The sequence below is a fragment of the Carcharodon carcharias genome, chromosome 6 (genome assembly GCF_017639515.1).
Source record: "Carcharodon carcharias isolate sCarCar2 chromosome 6, sCarCar2.pri, whole genome shotgun sequence".
Taxonomy (NCBI): domain Eukaryota; kingdom Metazoa; phylum Chordata; class Chondrichthyes; order Lamniformes; family Lamnidae; genus Carcharodon; species Carcharodon carcharias.
Window position 1 is genome coordinate 85,519,215 of NC_054472.1, and position 11,541 is coordinate 85,530,755.

The 11,541-nt window shown below is 42.8% G+C and overlaps 1 protein-coding gene, 1 non-coding gene and 1 pseudogene across 2 annotated transcripts; all 3 read right to left on the reverse strand.

Annotated features, from left to right (window-relative positions):
• Positions 1–283: 283 nt before the first annotated feature.
• Positions 284–401, reverse strand: LOC121279490 (annotated as a pseudogene).
• A 963-nt stretch (positions 402–1,364) lies between these two features.
• LOC121279465 lies at positions 1,365–1,483 on the reverse strand. Its single transcript, XR_005943406.1, has one exon. It is a non-coding gene; the product is annotated as a 5S ribosomal RNA (ribosomal RNA).
• Positions 1,484–6,342: 4,859 nt separating this feature from the next.
• LOC121278809 (histone H2B 7-like) lies at positions 6,343–6,801 on the reverse strand. Its single transcript, XM_041189263.1, has one exon. The coding sequence runs from the start codon at positions 6,799–6,801 to the stop codon at positions 6,343–6,345; it is 459 nt and encodes a 152-aa protein (XP_041045197.1).
• Between the last annotated feature and the right edge of the window lie 4,740 nt (positions 6,802–11,541).

Genomic DNA, 11,541 nt, shown 5'->3' on the forward strand with positions numbered 1-11,541 from the left:
GCAGAGAAAAGAGCAGCTCCACCATCAGAATCTTCATCTCCGGCTGGTCTCTCTTCTCCTCGAACACCTTCAGGAACTCAACGCAAGCTTCCACACGCTTGAAAGTCACGTCGAAACGTCCAGCGCTGGGGAAATCTTGCAGGGAGTAGATCTCCTCCACTTCAAATCCACACGCCTTCAACAGAATCCGCTTGATGACGAAGACCCGATCCATGGGTGCTCCTCCTTCGCTGTCTTTCACCATCACCAGGACGGTGTTAGGTACCCCATGGTATGGGGCTCGATTAGTTATAGCCATCGCTTCACGACTATACTTAATCTTAGCCAAAAGGCCAAAACGATCATTAAACTGATCAGAACAGAAACTACACTTGATCTTAGCCAAAAGGATGAGAAGTGATATAGGTACCACACGAAGCTCATGTCAGGAATCAAACAGTATGAAATGTTTCTTCTCAACAACAGCTGGGTAGCAGCTGCCAGTACCACCTGACACTGTAGCTATGTAACGAAATCAGATCTTTTAGATGTTGAAATTTCCACTAAGCACACTGAATGAAAGTTGTGGTTTGAAAGAATCCTGCTCCTCCTTTAATATAAATAGGAAATTACTGGTAGGTTTGACTTAAAAGGGTCTGCTTATTTAAATTAGTAGCTCCATGAGCCACAGTTTATTTGAAGCTTCACATTCAACACACCAAGATCACAACTGGGTTATAATCAGGCTTCGTTTTTGGCATTCACTTTTTACCACAGACATGTTCATTTATCCAGAGACTTGAAGAAAAATAGCTATTTCTGCAATCGCCTTGCAACATGCTGAACATTTCATCTAAGGATTACTATTCTTCTTCCATTTAAATGGTTAACCCTTGTTTTAAACCAGTCATTTGGTAAAGCCGGTATGTAAGACAACTAGCTGACACCTGGAGCCTATTACTAACACAAGAGCAGTTTTTTTTTGCCAAAACATTGCACTGGAAATGAATAGTTATTTTTGTCCTGCTTAGGCTTTTAAAAAAATATGGCTAGTTCTCATTTGTACTTTGATATTATACCTTCAAATAATTAACTTATTGGGCAAATTCTTGATGTGAAATTAAAAGGTGATGAGTGTGATTTCCAGACTGCCTGTCATCGGAGCCACTTATTCCATTTGGTCAAGGTCTATACTACTTGAGGCAGTAGGGACAGTGAAAGAGGAAGTGGACTGAGAAACGGAAAATCCAGTGGCAATCGAAACATTTCCATCTGTTTCAGATGAAGTTACATTGTTTCATAGTTTGCCGTTGTGAGATTTGAACTCTTGATCTTGGGGTTACAAACCCAGTACCATAACCACTTGGCTATTTAGGCCAAGCAAAAGTCTACTGCACCTGGTATTCCCAGGCAGTCTCCCATCCAAGTACTAACCAGGCCTGAGTCTGCTTAGCTTCCGAGATCAGACGAGATCGGGCGTTTTCAGACTAGTATGGCCGTAGGCCAATCGAAACATTTCCATGCTGCAAGAACTCTGACTCATTAAGTGGTCATTAACTCCATATCTGAAGCTGCTGATGGCTCAGTGAATCAATGTACCACATAGTGTAGCACTCAAGTTATAAAGACCAAAATGTCTCCTTGCTTGGTTCCTGGTTTGAACAGATCTGATTAACCAAGTTTAAATAGGATAACCATGAGGCTTCAGAATTGGTTTCAGTATCTACTTGCTAAACAGTGATAAAGATCTATCGTTTTTTTCTTGAATGTTTTCCATTGAGTCCTGCTGAAAAGTCATCGTGTACAGACATTGGTCAGGGCAAGACTGGGTTTAAGAATGAAATATAGAAATCAGTAGGAAGCAGTTCTACAGGTAGGGTCCTGAGTTGAGTGAGACAAGATCACATGGAAGCAGTGGCAAACAGCCAAGTCAGCAGTTAGTTCATTGTTATATGTTGAGCCTTGTGTAGGGAGTCAGAGTGATGCAATGGGTTAACTGTCCTTTCAATTTTTGGTTCTGGATTTAAATCCAGTTTATACAGGGTGGGATAAAAGCTGTGCTTCCATTGTTGCTGTTTTAATTTGCATTTCATCAATGAGCTAGCGGCTGGCTAATTGCACCTTGCTTATCACAGTAGCAGACACATCAAAGACTGGGTCTACTACTGGGATGGCTGCAGATGGCGGGTGCCCTGGAATCTAAATTAAAAATAGATCTATACAAACAGAAAGAGAGGATTGTCTACTCCCATCCTGTCCAATTTCCCACTGGCAGGAAAACGAACATGGTATTTGTCCACCCAAATTTTAATGAAATGATGGGGTAATGTGATGCATCATGTTTTCTATCATTTTCTTAAATTACAATAGTGACTAACTATGCTTCAAAAATACTTTATTAGCTGTAAAATGTTTCAAGACATACTGTGGTCCTAAAAGGGGTTAAATACATGCAAGTCTTTCTCTCTTTCCTTACTAGCACCAGCAGCAATGGATTCAAGGAATGAAATCATGTAATTGACACCCATGTGTTAGTCATGATTCAGCTGGTGGCACTCTTGCCCCTGAGTCAGAAGACTGTGGGTTCAACTCCCACTCCTGGATTTGAGGACAAAAATCTAAGCTGGCACTTCAGTGCAGTGCTGAAGGAGAGTTGCACTATTGGAGGTGTCATTTTTCAGATGTGATGTTAAACTGAGGCCCCATATGCTCTCTGAGGTGAATATAAAAGATCCGCTGCGACTAATTCAAAGAAGAGCAGGAGTTATCCCTGGTGCCCTGGTCAATATATATCCCTCAATCACCATCACAAAAACAGATTATCTGGACTTTATCACATTGATGTTTGTGGGAGTTTGCTGCGCACAACTTGGCAGCCATGTTTCTAATTACAACAGTGGCTACACTTCAGGAGTTCCTCTTTGGCTGTAAAATGAATTGAGACATCCAGAGGTTGTAAAAGGCATTATAGAATGCAAGTATTTCCTTCTTCCTAACACAGCTGTTGCGCACTGGAGGAGACATAAATTTTACAAAGTCCCTTCCAGAAGTTTGTCATTGATCACAGGGTGATTGATTGCACTCCAGAATCTTTCAGTCTCAAAATCTTTGAACAATTTAGTCATCCTCTTCAGCTACCCTGGAGGCAGATTGTCATACTCCAATGCTGCAGGCACTCGAGACCAGCAGCAGATATTTTACTCTCCACTTACCCCAAACTATACTTGATGTGGTCTGAAAGCCTGCCAAAATTATGTTAATTAAGTTGACCCCAAGGCCAGCAAGGAAGCGAATGAGTAGCCAAAAGTTTCGCTTTTTTGAGTTTCCACTGGCTTGCTGCTGAAGTGGAAAATCTAACCAATGTCTCTGATGGCTTTAAAGATCTTAGATGAAATAAGTTTGGGCTACCTCAACCCAAGCACTAGTTGATACAAAGTTCACAGCACAAACCTACCCATAACTAAACTGGTCATCTGTGCTTGAAAAAAAGCACAAATTTGACTTGTATGGAGAAATGTCATGGCCACGCATCCTGCACCAATATTTAAGGTTGCAGTTAAGATATGTTGTTGGTTATGACATTAGCCAGGATTTTCCGGCCTCGTCCTGGCAGGACCTGCCATGGGAAATTTGGCAGCCCAGCCAAAAGTCCATCAACTTTCGGCAAGACCGGATGATCCCGGCGAGGGGTGGGGCCACAAAATTTCACCCATTGGGTAACTGGAGTAGAAAATCATCTAATTAATTTTAATTAATATAAAACTAACAAAATTTAAAATTTCCAAACTTCAAACTGTTTGCTCACAAATTTATCAGCAGATATGTTTGGAATAGTGGGATGTAGGAGTGGGGGGAGGGGGTGTGGGGAAGGAGTTGTGGACAGGAAACTCAGGAGTACAGGTTTCATGATAAGTCCTGCAAATTTTGTTTAAAGAACGTCTTTTAAAAGTTTTCTGCCCAACAGCAAGCCTGACTGACTGACAGGGCTGTCAATTGAGAAAGCCTGTCATGCAAGGCTGCAGCTGAACAGCAGACGGCAAGAGGGGAGGCAGGGAAAGAAAGTGGCCATGGAGGTGCTGTTGGTAGTGGGGGGTGTTCCTTGTGGTTGGAGTAAGAGTAATCATGAGAATGTGGTTGAAAAGTATGGTCATGAGAAGATGGGGATTATTGGGATTGGGGTGAGAGATTGTTGTGGGGAAGAGAATGTGGGGAAAGGGGAGAGCATGGAGCTGGAAGCAAGTATGCTTGGTAGGCTGGGAGAGGGAAGGAAACACCTTTGCTCCTTCTCAACCCACAAGCTGTGCTGTTAAGTCTGTGATAGATCTGGCTCTTCCTGCCATCTTTTACCTTCTAGATTTCCCAAAGTCCAGGAAACCTGGCTGCAATGAGTTATAAATAAAAGGCCTATTAAAATGGAAGCACGCAGTCTTCTTAAGAACAGTTGCTGATTGACCAGCCTCCTGAAAATGCCCACTCCCAACCCACCTCCTGAACCAGGCTCTGTCAAAACTGGAAAAGACTGGTTCGAGGCAAGTTGGGGTCAGGTTTTAAATTCTTAAGTTTTAACTTTTGCAACTTGTTTAAAATGCCCCCCTTTGAAAATCTATTTCCTTTGCAGCTGTAGAGTTTACAGGAAACTATTGATCTACTGCTCCTGCCCAGTACTTACTTATTGTTCGAAAAAAAACAGACCCCACTTGGAAGCATATCTTCATTGATCACAGAATCATTTTGCAAATGACTGCTAAAAGCACCAAATGCAAAGACTCCTCAAAAAACCAGTAAAAAAACAGCAAGAAATTACTTCCTGTGCTTTCTTGGACTTAAATCATATTGTTACTTGTCAATTTCACACATGTCATCTGCACACATTCAAAGCTGGTGGCCCGCATTTCCCCATCATTGTAATAGCTGTCCTTCTTTCCTTCTCCAACTGCTTTAAATACTGTGACCTTTGCTGTCCTGTTTTGTCAAAGCCCAAATGCAGCCCATAGAAACCTAATGTAGCAGAGAAAATGGCTGTGTGCAGTTGTGTTACCCAATGGGCTATTATCTTACTTACTGTGTTTGTAACACATCGCATAGCACAGCAAATCTAAATGCACACCACAGCAACTACATCTCTGGGCAGGCTTCACTTTAATCCAATTTGTTACTGCAAAAAATATATGTTCACTTCAAGATATATTACTCGCCTTACCATGGTTATCCTTTTACAGTATTTAAAGCTGGATTGTGTGAGACACAAAGTATTTTTCTGTTTTCTTTCCATTGTCTGTTTCCATTCAGGACCAATGAAGCCGCACAGAAGTTCCCCAAGGGTTTTCCACTCCAGCCACCCAAAAGCTATTCTCAGCTTAGCTCTTTCTAAATCTCTTCTTAATAAAAGGACAATGATTTTGCCAAGCCCAACCTTGAAACAAATTTGTTTCCAGGCCGTGGAAACATTTTATTTTCTTGTCATTTCAAGGTCTGTGTGTCCCCTGCTGCTTGTATTCTTTTCTACCAAGAACATAAAGCCCCAAGAGGCAACCTATTTCAATAACTAAACCTTTATTTTTCCTTCCAGCTCCTCAAGGGGCTCACATGCTGATGTCTTTATGAACTCACAGAAACTGTTTTGCATGTTTCAGAATACACTTACTCAGAGTCATGAAGTTAGCACACACAGCGTGAAACAGCTGGTATTTTAACAGCCAAATCTTTCAGAACACATGGACACAACATAAACAAATGACGTCCTGCTTCATCTGCACTCAAACATCCACAAAGGCAAAAGGAAAAATAGTAGCAGAATAACAGGGCACAAATGTTTAAATGAAAAAAATTCTAACTATGCCTACTGCAGAGACAGCAGTGTGGTTTTTGTCAGAAATACCATTTGTACAAACTTTACTTACTGTAAATCTGCCAGATTACTTATGGCATTGATCATGGGCAATCTTGACTCTGTATGCTTGGCTGCTAATCTGGTCTGTGCCTTTAAGGCAATTAAATAGGCAATGCCAGGACACTGGAGCCTCTTCAAAATTGTTGAGGTGAATCAGAGGACATTTGAATTGCTGCTAAATTTCAGGCTCCATGTCAATGATTGACTTTCTGCCTCTTCTGTGTTAAGGTTACTTATCTTCTGTAACAATCTATTACATCTTGAATAGTAGTACCTGCTCTGTGACATCTGCTGAAAGCAAATATCCCATGGAAGTTTCAGAAGTTCACCATTTTACAAGGACAGGAACATTATAACATGTATGATTCCATTTATGGGCATAAATAGGCTGAGATGCAATGGACAGCTCCTTGTGCATAACAATGAGTGTTGCAAGTATTCTGTCTTAGAGTGCTGCAGATTATAGGTAAGAATTATAAAAACTCTTGAGCTTTATGATAATGGGGAAAATCTCCATACTTGGAGCTGGTGTACTTGGTCACCGCCTTTGTCCCTGTCAACACGGCGTGCTTGGCCAGTTCCCCGGACAGCAGCAGGCACACAGCGGTCTGGATCTCCTGGGAGCTGATGGTGCTGCGCTTGTTGTAATGGGCCAGGCAGGAAGCCTCACGCGCGATGTGCTCGAAAATATTGTTCGTGATTGAGTTCATGATGCTTATGGCCTTGGAGGAGATGCAGGTGTAGGGGTGAACTTGCTTCATCACTTTGTAGGTGTAGATGGAGTAACCCTCCTTCCTCGACCTTCGCTGCCTCTTGCAGCCCTTTGCTGATGTTTTCTTTAAGGCTTTCTTGGCTCCATTCTTGGGAATTGGTTTCTTCTCATCAACCACCTTCAATTTAATACACCAGCATTCCAGATGGTTAACACCCATTGGTACAGATTGCTTCAACAAACAAGACCTTGTTCCTGGGTGTCCCTATTCTCCACATGTGGCCATCATCATTGCAATTTCTCCTATGACTTGCCTGTGGCCTTCAATAACTGATCTATGAACTAATTCATCAACACAGCTCTAAGGGTAGCCAGTAACAGGTGCTGGCATGGATAACACAATTTCCAAACATGTCATGCACTACACTCTGGGAGAACCATGTAAATTTTTTAATTAGCTGACCTGCAATATGAAATAAGATCAGGATATTGTTGTTAAGTAAACAAAAGCAAAAAGCCAGTCAAGATTAAATCTTATGGTGAGGGTGAAATCAATTAGAGTTTAATGGCTCTTCAGGCTGCGATTTCGAACACTGAATTAAATTTGTGGCTTTCTGTTTTTTAAGAGTAACTGCTAAGGTTATTTTTTAAGCCATGGGCTACAGATGCTCAGTGCGAACAATATATTTTATATAGGTGCAAGAATGTTCCGTACATTTCAAATGCTTTTTACATAAATAAAGGTTTTAGAATAAATTTGCATAAAAGACAATTAAGCTCAAGAAAACTATCTAATATATATTTGTCTATCATTAAGTGTGACATAAATATGTGATAAATATGTGCATAGGAAATATGCCCCAAAATAGTCCACATTCTTATATTACTAGCAAGTCTCCCATCCATTGCTCTCAGTATATCAGAAAAGTACTGCAGGGAGATGGTGGCGTAGTGGTATTTTTCACTGGACTTATAATCTGGGGACCTGGGTTCAAATCCTAGCACAGCATATGGTGAAATTTGAATTGTCGTAAAAACGAATTTGGTTCACTAATGCCCCTTTAGGGAAGGAAACCTGCTATCCTTGCTTGGCCTACATGTGACTCCAAGGTGGTTAACTCTTAAATGCCATCTAAAATGACTGAGCAAACCTCTCAGTAGCATCAAACCAATGTGGAGTCTCAAAGAAATGAAAGCGGATGGACCACCTGGCATCAATCTAGGCACAGGAAATGTGTTGAACTTGCAAAGTCCTCCTTATTAACATCTGGGGGCTTGTGCCAAAATTGGAAAAGTTGTCTTACAGACTAGCCAAGCAACAGTGTGACATAGTCATCTTTATGGAATCATACCTTACAGACAATGCCCACTGGCAGGACAGACCCAGCAGAGGTGGTGGCACAATAGTATACAGTTAGGAGGGAGTTACCAAGGGAGACATCGACTCTGGACTCCATGAAGACTTAGCATCAGGCCAAACATGGGCAAGGAAGCCTCCTGCTGGGCTGCCCACACACCACCACCCTCCTCAGCTGATGAATCAGTGCTCCTTCATGTTGAACACCACTTGGAGGAAGCACTGAGGGTGACAAGGGTGCATAATGTACTCTGGGTGGGGGACTTCAATGTCCATCAACAAAAGTGGCTTGGTTGCACCACTACAGACTGAGCTGGCTAAGTCCCAAAGGACATAGCTGCTAGACTGGGTCTATGGCAGGTGGTGACAGAACCAACAAGAGGGAAAAAACCTACATGATCCCATCCTCACCAAGCTGCCATTGCAGATGTATCTGTCCATGACAGTATTGGTAGGAGTGACCACCACACAGTCCTTGTGGAAATGAAGTCCTGTCTTCACCTTGGGGCACCTTCCATTGTGTTGTGTGGCACTACCACTGTGCTAAATGGCATAGATTTCAAACACATCTAGCAACTCAAGACTGGGCAACCATGAGGCACTGTGGGCCAGCAGCAGCAGAATTTTACTCAACCACAATCTGTAACCTCGTGGCCCTGGATATCCCCTACTCTACCATTACCATCAAGTCAAGGGATCAACTCTGGTTCAATGAAGAGTGCAGGAGGGTATGCCAGGAGCAGCACCAGGCAAACCTAAAAATGAGGCGTCAACCTGGTGAAGCTACAATACTGCCAAAGAGCATAAGCAGCAAGTGATAGACAGAGCTAAGCAATTCCACAATCAACGGATCAGATGTAAGCTCCTGGCACATCCAGTCATGAATGGTGGTGGACAATTAAACAACTCACTGGAGAAGGAGGCTCCACAAGTATCCCCATACTCAATGATGGGGAAGCCCAGCACATCAGTGCAAAAGGTAAGGTTGAAGCATTTGCAACAACCTTCAGCCAGAAGTGCCAAGTGGATGTTCTATCTCGGCCTTCTCTGGAGGTACCTAGCATCACAGATGCCAGTCTTCAGCCAATTCGATTCACTCCACATGATATCAAGAAATGGCTAAAAGCATTGGATACTGCAAAGGCTATGGGCCCTGACAATATTCCGGAAATAGTACTGAAGACACATGTGCTCCAGAACTTGCCACACCCCTAGCCAAGCTGTTCCAGTGCAGCTACAATATTGGCATCTACCCAGCAATGCGGAAAATTGCCCAGGTATGTCCTGTACAGAAAAAGCAGGACAAATTCAACCCGGCCAATTACCACCCATCAGTCTACTCTTGATCATTAGTAAAGTGATGGAAGGGGTCATCAATAGTGCTATCAAGCTGTACTTGCTTAGTAATAACTTGCTTACAGATGCCCAGTTTGGGTTCTGCCAGGGCCACCCAGCTCCGGACCTCATTACAGCCTTCGTTCAAACATGGACAAAAGAGCTGAACTCCCGAGGTAAAGAGAGAGTGACTGCCCTTGATATCAAGGTAGCATTTGATCGAGATTGACATCAAGGAGCCCTAGCAAAACTAGAGTTAATGGGAATTATGGGGAAAACTCTCTGCTGGTTGGAGTTATACCTAGCACAAAGAAAGATGTTGTGGTTGTTGGAGATCAATCATCCCAATTCCAGGGCATCACTGCAGGAGTTCCCTGGGGTAGTGTTCTCGGCCCAACCATCTTCAGCTGCTTCATCAATAACCTTCCTTCCATTATAAGGTCAGAAATGGGGATGGTCACTGATGATTGCACAATATTCAGTGCCATTCGCAACTCCTCAGATACTGAAGCAGTCCATGTCCAGATGCACCAAGATCTGGACAATATTCAGGCTAGTGACAAGTAACGTTCATGCCACACAAGTGCCAGGCAGTGACCATCTCCAACAAGAGAGAATCTAATCATCGTCCCTTAATGCTCAATGACATTACCATCTTTGAATTCCCCACTAACAACATCCTGGGGATTATCATTGACCAGAAACTGAACTGAATTGGACTAGCCATATAAATACTGTGGCTACAACAGCAGGTCAGAGGCTAGGGGAATCCTGCGGTGAGTAACTCACCTCCTGACTCCCCAAAGCCTGTCCATCATCTCTACAAGGCACAAGTCAAGAGCGTGGTGGAATACTTTCCACTTGCCTGGATGAGTGCAGCTGCAACAACACTCCAGAAGCTTGACACAATCCAGGACAAAGCAGCCCACTTGATTGACACCCCATCCACAAACATTCACTCCGTCACATACACACAGTAGCAGCATTGTGTACCATCTACAAGATGCAGGAACTCACCAAGCTTTCTTAGACAGCACCTTCCAAACCCACAACCATTACCATCTAGAAGGACAAAACACCATCAGCTACAAGTTCTCCTCCCAGCCACTCATAATCCTGACTTGGAAATATATCACTGTTACTTCACTGTCGCAGGGTCAAAATCCTGGAATTCCCTCCCTAACAGCACTGTGGGTGTACCTACACCACATGGACTGCAGCGGTTCAAGAAGACAGCTCACAACCACCTTCTCAAGGGCAACTAGGGATAGGCAATAAATGCTGGCCTAGCCAGGAATGCCCAGACCCCATGAATGAAAAAAAAAAGGATATGTGCTGTTTAATACTGCATAATGTGTTACTCTACTGCTAAAGTGTAGGTGTGTAATTCTTTATAGCTACAATGTTTAACTGATGTTAAGTAAACACAGGATGAACTCATACAAAAGTTGATTGACTAGCAGTAATAATTCTGACTTTGTTAATTAAGAGCCTGCAAATATGGTGTGGAGTTTACAGCCCCTCCCGCCGATGTGATTTTCTGGTCTTGCCAAAGTCACTTGACTTCTGAACAGCTCACTACACTTTCTGGCCCTGCCCACACCACGACAGGGCTGTAAAATTCCACCCATGGTAACTGTGATAATGTTTATTCTTGTATAATGCAAATTACTGTCTTTATTCTTTTCTGAAGCATTACAGAAATTTACATTAGACACCATGGGGGGAATTTAACACTCTCCCCATGACAGGTTTGGTGGCAGGGGGCATTTAATTGGGCAGGGCATTGGCAGGTGAGGGCCCTATCGGCTTCTCACATTTGCCCTGATTAAGTTGGTGGTTACTCCTGCCTTAAGAGGGCAATAAATGTTCTCATCTGCTTTCAATTGCTCAACCTGCAGCACTTCTCATCGCTCCACAATTCATACTCAAAGCACTCAAGATTTTCATATAATTTTCCTTATTTTTCTTCTCATCTTACACACTACATCAGAAGTACCAATATCAAAATTGATACCAAGTATCAAAAGCCACTAATAACTCCCTCTTTCCCTTTTTCAGGTGAAGAATGCACAATAACAGGTAAAAGCGTCAGGTTTGACAAAGATCGTGCCTGCTTGTGACCTGTACCTGTACCCAGGCAGAGGAAGAGGCACTGCCAATAGTGAGCCATGCAACACTGCCAGCTTTGGAGATGGTGAGATTCTCTGAGCAGACTGACTTGTATCTCATTTTTATTCCTTAATTTACCACAAACTTCTATACCAT

What these genes read in the sequence shown, in the direction of transcription:
- LOC121278809 (XM_041189263.1), bottom strand. Translation starts at nt 6,801, where the DNA reads ATGGGTGTTAACCATCTGGAATGCTGGTGTATTAAATTGAAGGTGGTT.